The 17,669-nt window shown below is 42.1% G+C and overlaps 1 protein-coding gene across 13 annotated transcripts in view; it reads right to left on the bottom strand.

Moving 5' to 3' along the window:
• The window catches only part of MTUS1 (microtubule associated scaffold protein 1), a 117,993-nt gene that overhangs the window by 12,869 nt on the left and 87,455 nt on the right, over positions 1-17,669 (bottom strand). For 12 of the 13 annotated variants that reach the window (XM_021395214.1, XM_021395217.1, XM_021395213.1 and 9 more), the window contains 2 exons: positions 16,556-16,773; positions 4,496-4,562 (listed from right to left, as the gene is read on the bottom strand). In XM_021395214.1, the coding sequence (XP_021250889.1) occupies positions 4,496-4,562; positions 16,556-16,773 (285 nt within the window). Of the gene's footprint in view, positions 1-4,495; positions 4,563-5,141; positions 5,274-16,555; positions 16,774-17,669 lie in introns of those variants that run through there. The other variant, XM_021395226.1, reaches the window with a different exon arrangement.

The following is a 17,669-nucleotide window of genomic DNA, read 5'->3' as shown; positions in this document are numbered from 1 at the left end:
AATCTGAACCCCAGCCTAGGGGACATGAAGAGCAGGCGCCAGCAGCACCATCCTGCAGGTGGAACCACAGCCACAGAGCGGCCTCAGGCGAAGGCCACAGAGGTTGCCCTGTTTCATAGAATCTCAAAGAAATCTCTCTCACATTTCCAGCAAAAGCAGCCAAGGGGTAAGCCCTTACAATTGCACAGTATCTCCTCCTTACAAAATTTAGTTTGTTTTTATTCCAGTTATCTAACAATTCATCATAATTAACCAATACAGTCCATACAGATCAAATACTTACATAAAAACATTTCTTAACTTACTCTACTCTCACCCAGAAGTCACTGTAACCACAGCTCAGAGAAGATAAAATAGTTTACTTAAATTGAATTACTTTGAAGCAAAAGTTATCTTCATAAAACTATCCAAGTCACTCCCTGTCCTAGCCATGCTTTATGAGACAAGAAGCCATGGGGCTGTCTGCCATTCTGAAGCAGAGCTCGCTGAAGCAGCGAACTGGTGGCACTTTAATAGGTGTGGGGGATGTGAAATGGGGGTCACCGCCAGAGAACACCAAGCATTTAGCATGGTACTATATCACAGTGCATAACATTTTATCGTTCTTACCTAATTAATCACATAGGAATAGTTATGTGTATGTTCTGTTGACCAGCAATGCAACTGGAGACACACAAGCTTCTTTCCTGCTCTATATAAAGTTTTATTATTATAATCATCTAATAATTAATTTGTGTTTTTGGCAGATTCTCAGTACTGGAAATTCTTCTACCCAAGCATGCTTTCAGTTTATGACCAAGTTTCTCTGGGTGTTACCCATGGCACAGCGTCAAGCCAAGTTTTGGGCACGCTGAAATGAGCCAGGTAAACCAAGAGAACGCTTTAAGGCGCATGTAGGTGGGTATGGCTGAACGCTCAGATGAAGCACGCAGGTATCTGCCAGGAAGAAAGTTTCCATCCTTTAGTACTACACATAGCACCACAGTGTCAGCAGGCAGGCAAAAGCATGGGAGGGAACACTCCTTCCCCCAAGCAACTGATGGAAACATCTAGCGTCTGTTAAATGTTTTTAAGAATTACCCAAACCTGGAAACTAAACCATATTCACTTCATCTGCCGGTAAAAAAAAACAGAACAAAAAAAAACAATAGCCTTTATATTCCAGCCTCTGAAGCACACTTTAAAGGTCAATTACTAATAAAAAATTGCACGGAAAATTACATGAAAGTATTTCTGAAGAAAATGCTGTTTATCAATTGCAATACAGAAAAGTCAGGTATGGCTGCACAAGATACATGCACGTCCCTCCTGCCTACTAAAAAGACTCTGGCTGCAGGTCCAAAGGGCCAGCAGACGCTGTGCCAGCCCTGCAGCAGCACAGGCCTGGGCCGCAGCCAGCAGAGCTGCAGACTGAAATAATCCAGAGTCAAATTCACTGCGAGGAGTAGTTTCATGTCTCTGAGGAAATATGCAGTTCTTGATGTTTCTGCTTACATAATTAAACAGGCAACTAGAAATGATTTATATAGCAGCTTGTATCTTAATGAGGAGGGAAACTTAAGTGACAAGCAGCATTCGGATCTGCTCCGGGTTCCCAGGTCTGAAGCAGTTACATTGAAATCCCTCCCTGTTTAGTCTCTGAGGCTGTCAGTGGATCTGACCTCCTTTGAAAAGCTCTTCCCCAACCACCATCATGTCCAGCCCCCACCTGGGGAGTGTCTGCCACACATGGCCTAACGATGCCACAGCTGTCCAAGCAAGATCTTAAGGCTGCAGCAGTGCATGGTTCAATCAGCCCACCCTGCTAATACTCCATTTGCACACTGTCATCAAACGAGAATGTATTTGGATAGGAAGGTTATTATGGAATTACAGAATTTTACAGCAAGCCAGTTCGGTTTCACAAGGTAAATAAAGGAGCCTGGGAACATACACAATTAAATTTCAAAAAGGCAGAAACCAAGGACTCAACACTGCAAGGTGTGAGCAGCAGAAGATTCTGTACTCCTCTCAAACTTGGCAACATCCAGCACGGAGCATACATGGAGCTAGACACACCTGGTTCCTCTTCCTAGATGGTCTGTTCCCAAACTGTGAACAACATGCCTTACAAACACGTCAGCCTGGGACACTGTGAGACGTGTACAGTGCCCACACAACCAAAAAAGATCCACACTGTCAGCCTCTGCCTAAATGACACCATCAATCAAAATTCTCAACGCTTACCCCAAATAGCCTACGGAAACCTGAAGTTCAGCTGTACACATTTAACAGTGGGAACACAAAGCTGATTAGCAGGTGTGCATTTAAACAGGTTACTGTCAGCTAAAGCTAACACAGCAAGAATGTTTTTGCAAACCTGATCAATAATAAAAAAAGCCAGCTGGCCCTCACTTGTTATGTACTTTAAAGAAACCTTCTTCAAGCCAGATGGAACTGAAGACCTGCCTAGTTTTGCAGTACCACGGTTAATACATTCACGTCTCATGCTAAGAAGTACACACAGGCTATGTGCATGATGGAGTTAAGACACGGGACCCCGCATGAAGATAAATGCTTCTCTGAAATTACAGGCAGTTTGGAAACCTGAGGCTGCCCACAGCTGCTCCACAGAGCTGGCACAGAAGTGTTACCATTGCAAGAGAACAGTGATGGCCCTGGACAGTTTTACCCACCAGCAGCTCTGCAGGCAGGTGCCACACAGCACTGCAAGGCTGATTTGTCCAAAGCTGTCTGGGTACCCTTTGGCTGGATGGTGTGTTCTTGCAGTAGGAGCCCCATTCCAGGTCCCTGGAATGAACTAAGCTTTCAGAAAACAAACAAACAAACAACAACCAAAACCCTAAAAATAAAAAAGGGCTGAGTGCTAGTTAGATTTTGGCCTGTCACTCTAATCCGCATTTCCCCTTCCTGTTAACTGACCTGGATGTAGCACTCAGGTAGATAAAGGAAAGGTAACACCGCAGACACAATGACAGAATAGAGACTTCAGAAGGATTGCTGTCAGAGCAAGAAATGTTCATGATAAGGTAAACATATACATTTGTCCAGAAAGTTACATACATACATACACACACATGCAGAAAATAAATCTGTGTCATCTTCACAACACAACTTCATAGTTCACCCAACAATGCAAGGAGCCTGTTTGCACAGTACTACTCTCACTCTAGTTGTGTCACTTCAGAGTAGCAAAAGTGCTGACGCTGCTGCCAAGGGACGCAGCCTCCACCTTCCCCAGCAGCCCCTTCCCCTTTGGTTGCTCCGGCACTCAGCAGCCAAGCAGGTGAGCCCAACCAAGAGTTTTCCCCAGTGCTGACACAAGGACAGAAAGGCAGAGGGCCGCAAGGCTCTCTCACAGGCAGCTCCTGCTGGGACTGGTCTGGAACAAGTGCAAAACTGCAACCTTGACACTTTGCCACCAGAAAGGTTAAAGGCTGCAGCTTGACAGATGCCACCATGCACTAAGCTCTAGAAAAGCCTTAGCTTTTCAGCACTGAACTTCCAGGAATGAAAACACATCTCTGCAGCATGTTTGGTATCTTTCTTTGGTACTCTCATATACCTGCTTGGACTGCAAGGCTTTCTCTGCTCACACCACTACCCGCCAAGCTTTCAACTCTGATGTGCTGAGGCAGTCACCCACCCTGTTAATCAGCACAAATACAAAAATCTGATAATTAAATATAAACCTGCATCCAACAGGGCCTTCCCACATAGTCAAGTTTGGCTGAGACAGCACTCAGCTTCCAAAGCACGTGAAAATACAAGTTTCCAACTCTTCAGTAATAAGTCGTTATCTAAAACTACTTCACACACATCACTTCTGCTTCCCCAGGATCTTTTCTTTCTAAAGGGGCTCCACAAAAACAGAGTTGTGCTGTCTGTAAAATGCTAGCTTCACTTTCAAGCACCATCAGTTTCAATTTGATGACTTTTTACACTCCACTAGATTACCCCGCTTTGAGACTGAACAAGTTCTATGAAGTTGCCATTAAATGCAGTTAAATCAAGCTTCAAAGTTTGCAAAACCAGCCCTTGCACATTATAGCTCCATTTCATATTACAGCTGTCTGCTAGGATGAGTTTAAAAATTTAATCTCATTAGCCTGATGCCATTTCTTTCTGTTAGTTTCACATTCATTCACCTACAAGCAACTAGGGCAAAACAAAGATTTCGTGCAGCGTATTTCACAGATTTACAGATTTGTGCTTCATATCTCTAGAAACAGCATACAAGTGGGGTGTCAAAGCAGAGGGCACACTGTGGGACAGCCTCTCAGGCTCAGGAAGAGAGCGCTTTGGCCACCAGATGCATATTCCATGAGCAGGCACAGGCAGAGTGGTGCAGAGCAATGCAGCAGTGAAGCACCTGAGCAGAACTCAGCCAGGGAACTCACTGACTGCCATTACAATGCCATGGCATCTGTCCTTCCACAGACCTGGTTTCGCTGCAGTTCTGTTTTCATTAAGATTAGGAAAAATAAGTTCTTACCTAGTTCTCCTCGCAGGTTGACTAGCTCTTGAGATAACTCTTTATGTTGTTTCAGTGCTTCCTCCCTCTGCAGAAGGAAAAACAAACAGAGCCAAACATTAGTGATCCGAACAGGGCACCTTCCAATAACTTGCATGTGTTCTGCAGGAAAACAAGAGGCAGGAGCAAGAAGCCAAGCTATGAATCATTTAGGATAACAGTCCCGCTGTTACCAAATACACAGATGTCCTGCTGTTAAGCAAGTTATACTTTAAAACAGTGAACAGTTTTTTCCAGGATAACACAGCAATTAAGATCCTGCTTCACAGCCATTAATTACATATTTTATGATGGGTGGAGCAACATAACCTTACAGCGCAAACCAAGTGACTGCTGACAAGGGCACCAGAGTACGGTGAAAGAGGCATGCACTGAGATAAATATCTGAAGCTTCCTTAAGGAAAACACAAGCACAACCCCCAAACTTTGCCAAGCGCTCCATCTCCCCCCCGCCAAGGTGCGCGAGGGGCACGCAGTGGCACGCAGAGGCAGCCGCTGCCCTCCCTGCTGCACCGGTGCGAGCAAAAAAAAAGGAAAGAGAAAAGCCCACCCCCACACCGCCTCCCCCCAAAGCAGCCCGGCGCGAGGAGCCCCCCGGCAGCGTTACCCTGGCTGCGGCGCACTGGGGGTAGAGGCAGAGCCTGCTGCTGGCGCAGCCCATCTCGGGGCAGCCGCAGCCGCGAGCGCTGCCAGCCGCAGCCCTGCCCTCCGCACAGCCGAGCCCCGGGCTCCGGGCGATTTCCCGGCGGAGGGGAGGGGAGGGGAGCGCTGCCCTTCCCCGCGGCCGCCGCAGCCCGCGTGCGCCCCGTGGACGCGCCGCTGCCGCCCTGCGTGCGGGGACGGCGCGGGGGAGGCCGGGCGGCCGGCGCACGCCCCGAGGCAGGCTGGCGGCGGAGCTGCAGCGCAGGCTGAGCCGCGGCTTTGTGCTTCTCCTTCCGCCGGGACGCGCCCGGCCCGGCGCGGCCGTCCATCCCGCACGGGAGCGTCCCGCTGCTCGACCCGCGCGGTCGGGCGTCCCGGTGAGAACCGCGGGCTTAGCGCTCGTTTGGACACCGACACACTCGGAGCGGCGTTAAGCAGCCGCTGAGAAGCCTTTACACCACAACGGACCAAGGTTGGAAACCTCTCCTCGCCCCCACGCCAAGTCCCCTGGGAGAGCACGGAGCCCTACCAGCAGCCCACGGTGCTGCCCCGCTCCGTGTACCCCATCGGGGGAAGGCGGGGCACGGCTCTGCTCCCTGCAGCCGTCCCCACCGCAGCACCCAGGCTGGAAACAGCATGCTGCAGTGAGCCGAGCACAACCCTCACTCCAACAATGCCAAGCAGGGAGCTTTCCAGCAAACGAACCACTAAAGCATATTCCAAAGCTTCCTTCTGTAGTAACCTCGTCCATTACTAAATCAGCACACACTTAGGAGGTTGGATGCTCCTTTCACCTCCCTTCCAGCCTCACTGCTTTGTTTGCATATTCACTCTTTATCCTAATTCTAAACAACAACCATCCTTGAAGCCAAGTTCTCCCTGCCTGCCTGGGTCAGTAGGACAACCCGATTTTCCTTCCCCTCAGCCTAATGGCCGGACCACGCAGCAGCCTCCTGGGAGATGCTAGCATTAAAAACAAATGTTCCCAAAGGCACTCCTTCCTCACGGTCCGCAGAACATTTGGTATCCATCTTAATTAAAACCATCTGACGAGGAAAGGGCACAGAGATTAGAATATACTGAGGACTGATGAGAGGCCAAAACCTCAAAATAAAATGAAGTATCACTGCTCAATTGACATATATAATTTTATATATATATATTTCTTGCATTCTGCTGCTCTTGCACCCTTCTGCTTTTTACTGGTGCTGTTGAACGCTATACCCTCAGCCTCCCACTCACCCATTTGGTTTTCCAAACCAGGAGATCCATGCAGACTTTTATCATGACCACATATGAAAGTGCATTCTCAGAGAAGGCCCAGCCATGGGCTGCCAGCCTAGGGGACAGGCTGCCCAGAGAGGTGGTGGATGCCCCAATCCCTGCAGATACTACTCAGTGTCAGGCTGGACCAGGCTCTGAGCAACCTGATCTAGCCACAGGTGTCCAGCTCCGCTGCCACAAAACAGGGAGTAGATGATCTTTAAAGGTCCATTCCAATTCAAACAATTCCATGATTCTATGAAAAGGCAGTCTGAGGTGGTCATACAGTTAAGCAGCCACGTTCAACAACCAGACTGGCAAGCAATTCATTTAGCACTATTTCATCTAAGCTATGAAATAAATGAAGCTCCTGATACAGGGGTCTCCCCAGGAAAACACAAAACTTTAAGACCTGAAATTTAAGTGCAGTAAAATACCAAAGACCACTTGAATGATCCATTGACGACCACCTTCAGTTTTTAATTTGAAGACAGGTATGTGAGTCCTTCATGTTGGAATATCAAGCTACCTTCTGGCTCACATTTCACAAGATTCTAGTCGAAAATCAATATTAGAAATTGAAAGAGCAGATCCAAGAAGCTGGATCAAGCAGTTCTGGCATTACTCTAGATAAATCTGGCAATAATAAAACGCCTTTTCTAGTGGGATGGTCCTTGACTCGTCATCAAAGACTCCAGGAGGGTCTTTGTAACAATTTCTAAAATATATGAGCTTACTGCAAGATCACATAGAACGGCTGAGGACCTATTTTTCTCATTTCAAAAGAATCTGTTACAGCTGTACAAGAAATTCAGTGTAGCTTTAGCAAAAACAAACATGGAAGCAGTAGGAAGCAATGAGGATAGAGTTGGGGGATAAAAGCTTTGCCACAGGCACCACTATAAACGTGCACTTCTCCCAGAAGATGCTGCAAAACAGTTCTCAGCATTTGGAGCCTTAGACATTTCTTGTTATGTGAAAGATTACATTAAAAATCCCTCACAGCTCTTGAGAATTAGTCAGGAAACTCCAGGGAGAAACGTTCCCAATAGCAAGGACACTTGAGCTATGCCACTGTGATCAGGTGAAAACATGAAAGCAGGAAATAGGAGGAGGTACTAGGTGGGAGGAGGATGTGACAGTTTCAAGATGACAAAGTCAGGAACAGGATAAACTACGAAATTTCTTATTCAGATTTTTGTTACTGGCAATTACACAGCGCAGTTACAGGCTTAGGAGTGTTTTTCCTAGCAACCAGCTGTTTTTACTACAGTTCCAAGTTCAAACAGATCAGCCTAGTAGCATTTTAGACAAACAATGGAGAGAACAGATCAAGGGCAGAACAGCTCCCACTGCTCTGCTTCCTTTAAAAGCAGGATGCTCTGCAGAGGTCCGCATTCCAAAGTGAACAAGAAAAGTACCTAACACCAAGCACACCAACAGCCAACCTTCCTGGCCATGCACATACATCAAATGTTCACCTGTGACACAAGGTATCTCCAAGTGCCGAGGTACCAGCACTTCCAACTGGCAGCTCAAACACCCCCCGCAGCAACTTTGTAGACCCCAGATCAGGGAGAAGGCAGTTTTATGGCAAACTGGCAACTCTTACTGTTAGCGTATTTCTTTGTGAGGATGTGCCAGGCCAATCGCTACAGGTTTCTCAGCCCATCCCACTGCTGGCCAGCTGGTGTAGAGTTCCACCTTCTGCTTGCCAGTCACAGCTTAGAGAGCCCCTGGTTGGCCATGCTCCCCTAAAAAGGGGGCTGAAGAGTCCTGTTTTCCTTTGGCAAGGTTTTCCTCCCAAGTTAACAATAGTAAGCCCTTCAGCAGCTATCAAATGCAAACAAGAAACTATGGCAGAATTTCCATTTTGAGCGCATGCGCCCAATAAGCTAATGCCACCCATTAACCACACATTACAGTCTACATCTTCCACCACACTCCTTTTTGGAATGGAAATGTAGGAGTTGTACTAAAAAAAAAAGAAAAATAATCACTACTACTGAAAAAATTATGTACTTTTTTTTTTTTTTAATTTTTTTAAGTATCAAGCAGCAATGTGGGATCAACAAGCAAGTCAAACTTCTCATCACATTTCCCTAGTCTACCCCACACAACGCATCACTCTTCCAGGATTTCTGCAGCATTTCCAACTTAGAAAACTTCAAGCAACTGTCATTAAACAAAATCCCACCACTACATTTTTCAATTCTCAGATTAATATTTCCATATCTTGCGAAGCCTTGTGTTGTAAACTTTCACATATTGTCTGGTTTGGGACAAGTATCATGCACCGTTCCCACTGAACGCTGTAAAATAGCAGCATCTTTACTATGAAACAGTCACACCAAACTTTCAGTTCTGAAATAGTTCAAGAAATCAGGTGGTGCTGTGGACTCTTTTCATGACAAACAACCCTGCCTATACTGGGATATTCTCTTCTTAAGGCTGTGATGCGACATGGTCCCTGCCAACAGAAGAGGGAGCAAAGCTCAGATGATGCTATTACACAGCACTCCACGGCATGCACAAACACAGGAAGCTTTGAGTCACACTTCAAGGCAGCAATTATACCTGCTACAGGCAGAACCAAAAGGTGGAAGCAGCTCTGATCTGGATGGCTGTAGATCAGCCTTCCAGCTTGATCACAAATACACCGAAACAAGTAATTTCAAGAGTGAACATACGTGGGAGGTGAACAACCGTTGATACCTAAAAAACACTTGCTGTTTTATAAAACATTCTATTAGAAAAGAGTAAATAAAACTTGTTCAGAGTGCATACGACAGAAATGCACCAGTGTAGCAAAGAACGGAAGCATTTGTGTGCTTTACTGTCATACATAGGGTTAAATTAATTTCATTCCAGGAAAAGAAGGACTGGTTTTGAAAGCCATTTGATGTCAAACTACAAGCACTTACTCCTGAAACCATATTCAGAGAAACACTGACTATCTTAAATAAATAAATAATGGTTATTTGCAAGCAATTCCATAACATTAGCGCTTAGACCTTACAAAAGACTGACTTTGTTTGTATGGAGGAATGGATTATCATTTAACTATTTTTAATACTTGGGCAGGCTCAGTTGCCAACAATTCCCAACATAGGGTGAATCGCTCTCATCCAAGCAGGCACTCCTCTGAACCAGACAAAGCACTAGAAACTGAAGCCTGCTCCATCCTTGTGCCGCAGCAGTCATGAGAAGATCACCAGCCATAACGTAGGAATTGACTTGCATCTTTGTGTAAACTCCAGTCACTCATGTGTCATCAGCTATAGCTCAAAAGTAGTTATGAAGGGGTAACAAAAGGCCATTCATTTCTGCTTTGCGGTATTAAATTTGAATTGATTATTTTGGTCCTTACATTAGAGTACTTCTACCAGTTCCTGCTCCCACTTTGCTGGCAGAGCCCCATCTTCTAAATAAATCTCAGAGGCAAGCTAAATAAGTTAGCCAAGGAAGTGGCACAAGAAACTGCCTTTACCCCCTGCCCCAAGTGTATTTTTGAATGGAGGAATAGACTATTACTGCAATTACTGAAAATGCCGTTAATAATCTCAAATCAGTAAATCTAGCATGAAATGACTACTTTCAAATTACTCTTGATGTTAAGCATGTTGTCTTTTCATGAGACAAAACAAGCAATAAATTTTCACCTATCCTTATTACTTCAAAGAGAATGAAATCAGACCTCAGACTATGCTACCTTGATCAGCTAAGAGCGACTTACTGTAACTTACAATATTTGACTTCTCTCATTTGCTAGGTACTTCTATGGAGAATTAGGTGTTTGTTCCCTAATGTTTAGTATGTGAAATGCTAAAGCAGAGAACCAGCCAAACAGGATTCCTATGAGTCACTTCATATTTAACATGGATATTACAGTTGTGGGCTCTTCATGCGTTTACGAACTTTAGATAGGTTCTTATCATCATACGGGAACTTCATCTTCCCATTTTAAAGAAGTGATGCCTTTACAAAGTTAGGTCTAGATATAGTAATATCTGCTATTGAACTTTATAGCCCATTTTCTTACTCTAGAAGATTTCTGAACTGTGATATCAGTCATAATGTGTCATACAGAATGAATTCTCTTCCCTGTGAAAATTCTGATCTCATAAGCAAGTAAATTCACCCTATTTGAGTAATTGCTCATTTCATTTTTCAGCATTTTCTGAAGCTTGTCTGAATTCATCTGATTCGAGCATAAGACAAAGTTTCAAATAGATACCATGCAGCTTTGACAAATTATATTGTCATAAGTAAGTTCTAACATCTATGAAAATATAATTACCTTTATAATGTTTTTTTAGAATGTTAAGATTTGAGAACCTATGTCTGAGCAAAACATTACAGTATGTTTTAAATCCTTTAAGGATGTTTACAATTTCATCTGAAAATGCAGTATAGGAAAGCACAAAGATGTTATTTCATTTCTTTCACTAGCCCCTCCTTTTATTTCAAATTTGTAAGAGATACATCTAGCTTGCTACTGTATAATTAACTTTGTGTCTTCTTAAATAAATAAATGAATAAAAATCAGGAGAAATAACAAGGTAGGGATGGGAACTAGCTTCCTCATGGAAGGCAATGCTGGATGCCTGAGACATCAAGCCTGCTTGCAAGTCAAAGGCTTATTTTCTCAACACACCTTCTGTTAAGAGTAGCAAGAGGACAGGACTCCCAGTTCTCTCCATCACCCATTCTGAATACTCTGCCACACTCGGACTGAAGCGTCTTTCAAGAAGCTGGACAGCTAAGAGCTCACAAAACTTTAACATTGCCAAAAATATTCTGTTGCTAAAAATGGTTTTATCAATCAGCAGCCATGTACTACAGAGAATACGTGCTACATGTATGAAGATAACAGCTACCTGTAAGAAGATAAAAGCTTCCAGAGCCTAGGTTTACTCTAAAGGGGAAAATATTTTGTATTTTTTAAATCTGAAGAAACACAAATTACCTCAATTAAATATCCCCATTCTCTCTTTTGAATAAAGAGACATCCATACTTTGGAAAGCCAGATCTGAAGAGCAGAAGTGCATTTTGAATGCACATCCTAATGAAAACCAGACAAGTTTGATGTTAGGTTCTGGAAGGTCAAAATCATAATTTAAAAAACTCACAGACAAGCAGCTGTGCTTAACAATAGCCTTGCCAACGTATTTCATATTCATATACCAAAAATATGATTGTTCCAAAATTTTTCTGTTTACCACTAAGGGTTTTAGGTGTAGTGATGTAATTTGTACTTCAGCTCTGTAAGAAGAAGATGCATTTCTCACTTAATTAACATTTTTCTGTTAAACTTCCATAAAGACCAGGAGAAATTACTGATGCGTGTTTCTCTGAGCACAGAAAACCTCTTCAAGTGCCAGGAAATTCCCAAGAAAACTAGTGCCTTGAGTCTTACAGTCATCTGTGTGTCAGGAAATGCCAGTTACAGTAGCTCATATATTAATGGTGGATTTTTATTTCCACCTAGAAACTCTAAAGACCACCTCAGCCACATAATTTCTAGCTCATTACTTATGCTGCTTCCTGTATCAGATCCACAATTAATGGTATCGCCATATTACTGTCCATGCTCCTTAGACCCACAAATCATATTCCTCCTGTGATGGAAACTTCTTAAAGAAGTCACCACAGTCATTCCAAAGTAAAATTTGAATTGTAAACTCCAGTCTTCTCATAAGCATGCCAAGAGAAGAACAGCAGTAAAGCTTGGTTTCTGTTCATATCACAGGCACAATTTTGAAGCTTACTTCTATTACTGAATCTTTTGGAAGCTCTTAAAGCACTTGAAAAGACTTACTTAAACTAGAAAATCATAACTGCACATTAATAAAACTTTTTTTTTTTAAACTTGAATACTTCTCAAAGTGGCAATTAAGATGTACGCATTCAAATATGAGGATAAAAAGTCAATTCACACTTTGAATATTAACAAAGCAATTTAGGCTATGCATTTCCTCTTCACTTGAGAGGAAAGTCTTCCTTGAACAGCTTTAGAAGAGACAGAGCCAGATTTTAAGACCAACTCAGTACTGAGCTGACAAAAACAATAACAAATAAAAACCACAAAAAGCCTCCACAGTAAAACAAAACAAAACAGCAAAAAAAAAAACCCCATAACCCAACAATCCCAAAGCCATGGTGGTTTACCCTGAGCACACGCTGCTGAGGGCCTCTCAGGCCCCCATTCCTACCTCACACGAGCACTGGCAATTTTTCACTGACGATCCTTCCCAGACTTAACCACTTCACAGGGGTATATAGCCCATAAAGTTGGATATGGACAGCCCTATAAAGCCAGACCCAGAACAGGTGTTCTGGTTTTTTTTTATTTGTTTGTTTGCTTGTGTACTCTCCCTCCCCAAAGCTTCCTGATGGGGTTCCTGAGCTGGCTCTCCCCAGCCTGGTGGGCACCAAGATGTGCAGACTGAGTGCAGGCCCACAGCACTGACAGGTTCCACAACCTGAGCCACGGCCTCACTTTCACCAGACGTCTTAAACTGTACTTTTAATGTTTCAGTGTACACAACTACCACTGAAAGGTCAAGAAATAAATTCAAAATTAACATTCAAATGTAGTGCTGCATAATTCAGAGATTATATAGTTAAAGTTTAATGGAAGACTGCTTTCCTTTGCACTTTGCAAGCCCATTGTATATTCACCATTTCCTCTGTACTGTCACTTTTCCTTTCCTGTTTGAACATTAAAAAAAAAAGGAAGTGAGTTATGGAGTTGCAGGAATTACCAGACGTTTAGAAGGGCTATTCGCCATCTAGACAGACTAGCTTGCTTTTGTGATAAGATTGCAGTTTGACACAGGCTTTTAACACTGTACACACAATTATCTAACAATGGAAAAACTTGGTACAGTTTGACATTCTTGCCAGACACCTTGTTCATTGCATTTAGTCTGCCATCAGGGTTTCAATCTAGTGAAAAGTCATTGCAAAAGGATCTCCTGCTTAGTAGAAATTGGGTTTTACAATATTATCATTGTGGAATCATCTTGAAGACACATGCTTAAATTCAGAACAGCCTTGGTAAAGGCACACAGATATGTGGACAAAACCTGACAGCTCAAGTGGTAAGCTATTATCAGAGCCAGCTGTTAATATTGACAGCTCCACGATAATGCTTGTAGCAAACACGTTTGAACTCACACAGAGTTTTGTGACAGATTCCTGCTCAGCTGGAAACAGCACAGCAACCTCCCACAGTCTCATTTAACCCTTAGACAGCAGCCTTGCAGCTTCACTCCAGAGGGCTGGCTGCATTTCTGACATAAGTAATTGCCAGCACATTCTAATTTTGTCAGCAGCTATCCCATTTCAAATGAACTCTTAAGAAGTAACTTTAAACTTTTGTGCAGAAATGCATCAGGAACTCTTGGAGGAAAAAAGGAGAAATAGCAGCAGCTGAATCACCTCCCCTAGTAACTTCAGCTTTGTCAATTATTCCTTCCAAAGGGAATACAGGAGGCTGAGGTAGGTTTTGTCAAGAAGCTCTGGTTAAGACATACAGCCTTGAAGCAATGTAGCAGCACAGCCCAGCTCTTTTCTCCGTCTGACCTCACAATCTGTCCTCAGCCCCTTTGCACTGGCTCCGACCAGGAAGAATAGTCCATGTCACTAATCTGGCAAAGAAATGCTCTCTCTTTGGCTGGGTAGTTTTTCGGTAGCTGCAAGCTGAATCAGCCCTCTGCAGGGACAGACAAGCACCAGATGAGCCAAGAGCAGGACCTTCTGATGACAACAAAGGCATTTCATCAACTCAGGCTTCACTGCGTTACCTCATACTTGCTCAAGTAGGAGGAATAGAAGCACAACTTTGTTGCTCAGCATAGCATAGATTTTTAAAAATTATTATTTTTTTTTTCCAACTAGAAAAGCTGCAAGCTACTTTTGCGAAAGCTGAAGGTACTTCCTGCTGGTTCTGTGGTAGTTAAGGCAGGGGCTTGCAGCTTGAGCTAAACTTAACTGAAAGTTTCTCCCTTGACTCCTTGAGCTCATTTGCGAACTACATCAAAAAGGTCTCTGAGATCTACTTCCAAAAAAGAAATGCATGGCCATTTGAGATTAGATTAGCTAGATGAAAATCCACATTTCATCAGAAATGAATGGGAAACAAACAAAAAACTCACTACCCTTCACATTTTTCACTAAAAAACAGAAATTGTATGGAAAGCTTCTCCAGCTCATTAGCAGATTTCAAAGTATTGTTTACATCAACCATAGCAGAACAGTCCTTCTCACTCCTACAGTAAGTACAGTAAGACTGGGACCATCTTATCCTGGGAGAGAACCTCAACATCAAGTAGGGAAATAACTAGAAGCACATAAATATGACATTTTTAGCCCAGATTTCAAGTGCTTAGACTCAACTCCTCACGATTACTCATTTTATATCATTGGAAAGAAATGAAATTTCTTCTCTTTACACCCGCAAGATAACAATAAAAAGAAAGAATAGTTAAATTATTTCTCCCATCCAGCTCTTCTCTTTCCTATCTTAGACACTTTTTAGAATAATCATTCCCATTATTTGCAAGGAAATAATGCTTAAACTGTAAATGCATTGTAAAACAGCCTGAAAGAATACGTACATATGAAGGTTTCTTAAGTATTCTGATAAAAGATAAATAGATCAAGTGTTCCTGACATTTAAGATGTTGCAAACACAAAATATTTGAGAGAAGAGCCTATGCCAGGACTTTAAATTTTAAAAAGTTAGCAAAAAATTAAAGTGCTTATTATAAATTAATTAAAAGACCAAGCAGAAGTTTAGCAGGGAAAATTTCACAATTTCAGATTGGATGACAGGCATTCAAAATTCCTGTATCAAATTGCTTTGAAAATCTTGAGTTATATTAGAGAAAGGTGTTCCAATCCAGAGTTTAACCAAAAAAAAACAACCACAAAACTTGATGAGAGCAGCTGCTCTTACTGAGTTGACCAGACTCGAACTTAACAGTAAAGCAGTATTTTTAGTTGATAGGTGAGTGAGCAGATACTATTCCATTAGAAGAGAATGTTATGTTTCTGGCAGAATCCTAAAACAACTTAGTGTAGTTTTTGTATATTGCACTGTGGAATCACTACACACGGGATCAGCTAAAATACAACTGACATCAATCTGGGAACATCAGCTACAAATGCAAAATAAACTGCTAGTAAAGTCTACGTCAACTATCACAGCATAAATCCGTAACCATTGTAATTTCCTTAGCTTTAGATTTCTCTACTTTCAAAACATTTCAAAGCAGACCAGCATTTATCTTGTATATTATCAAACTTATGAAGTCAATTCATACATCAAATAGGACAAGTAAACATTAAAAGACATCAGATTAATTCCTCTCTAAATTCCAGATGCAACTCTAGAGTATTGTTTTTAAATTAAATGATTTTAAGACAACAACAATAGATTATTATCAATCAATAAATAGATTCAATAAATACAACCATTACCACCCCACACTTCATTCTTAATTGCTCAAAAACATATCCACTCTATCCACCCTTCTATCCAATGTCAGATAAAGCAAGGTCATGAAGATTTTCTGTTTCAGCTAGTCTTTCCTACAGGAGCAGAACTAGAAGCATACACCTGGAGAGGTGCTCAGCCATGAAGGACTAGAAACTTTTAAGAATTTCTTTGCAGTCTCACATCTTTTTCTGAAAAGAGGAAATAAAACTGCCTTTTTTACCCCCTGCTATCCAATCAGTGCCAGGAGCAAGCTTTCTGAGGGAAGACAGATAGGAACTAGAGAAAAAATAGCTTTCATTACATTAAATATGGAACTTAACAAATTATTTCTAGAATACGAATACTCATTTAAGTTTATTAAAAACCACACTAACACCATGGCATTCTGTTATAATAGCACCACTAACTGGAAGCCTATAGTTAATATGCCTATAGTTAACTGCGGTTGCACTGTAATACATTAAAAAAAAGAATTCTAGGAGGAAGATACAAGAACACAGCAACTGGAGTGGAAACAGACATTATCTGTATACTAATATATACAGAAGTCACTGTTAAGAACAGTTCAACAAACTAAAACTAGAACAGATTAGTTCTAAGTTTTTACCTCAGACTGGAGGTACTGGATCACAACTGTTAATGCTTCAAACTTCTGGTTACTGCTTGACAAGAATTTCTTGAGCTGCAGGATGATTCCACTTTGGTTCTCACATTTTGTTTTGTACTGTGCCAACTCAGCTGTTTTTGTGCCAGTTGAATGCACATCTGTGGAGGTCTGTGTCTGTATGCATGAACTTTTAGGACTCCGCTGCTTGCCCTTGTCAACTGAAACAACAAAAACAACAGCAATTAATTAATATACACTTCATGTCTCACCAAAGCTTAAAGACAGGTATGAAAGAAAACACTGCCTGAAACACTAGCTAGCAGAAACTGTTATTTCAGTAGCACTGCAGAGCAGACAATACCATCTGTCAGGTTAGGTTCTAGCACCATAACCTCACACGCAACATTTTGCTCCACACTCTTACCTTCACATATTCTGTGACTTACCTTTCAGCATACTATTCACACAGTGCTTTGAATAAATACTTTCATACAACACAAGATTTCTGTCATCCTACCTATCCAGTGACTTACTGCTTTATTAATAGTCTCTCACTTTTGTTTGCAACATGAACTTCCTGTTTTCTACACTCTAATATGTAGCATTGAATACTAAAGCACTTCTTCCCTTTCACTTAATCTTTTCCTTCCTTTCAAAATGTTCACTGCAAAAACTCCACTGTATAGCTCAGGTTTGAGCTCTGTTAACCAGGGATCTTCCAGCATCTTCTTAGTGTCAGCAATTTCATTCACAAAGATGATACTTTAAAATGCTCTGAAATTTAATTTATTTCAAGCATGCCCTACCACTCCTTATAGTCCAAGAATTACATAGTTCATTTAATACTCTTTGCTATAGTGCAACCTCAATCACTTCACAGTACACAATCATGTAGTGTCAGAGGAAAGAAACCACATTACATAATCCAGGGCTCAATTTGTAAACACCACAGATGTTACAGGTTTCTCTGCTGCCTTTGGACTGAAAAGTTAGCATAGCACTTCTCCTTTTGATCATGCATGGAACAAGCAAACACTTCTGCAATAAAAGGTTCATGCAACACACAAATACCCCTTGGCATTTTAATGAAGACATCTAAGCAGATTACTTTATA

This window comes from Numida meleagris, chromosome 4, assembly GCF_002078875.1.
Source record: "Numida meleagris isolate 19003 breed g44 Domestic line chromosome 4, NumMel1.0, whole genome shotgun sequence".
In the NCBI taxonomy this organism is placed as follows: domain Eukaryota; kingdom Metazoa; phylum Chordata; class Aves; order Galliformes; family Numididae; genus Numida; species Numida meleagris.
Note: the sequence above shows the minus strand (reverse complement) of the source record. Positions and strands in the feature narration are given on the sequence as shown.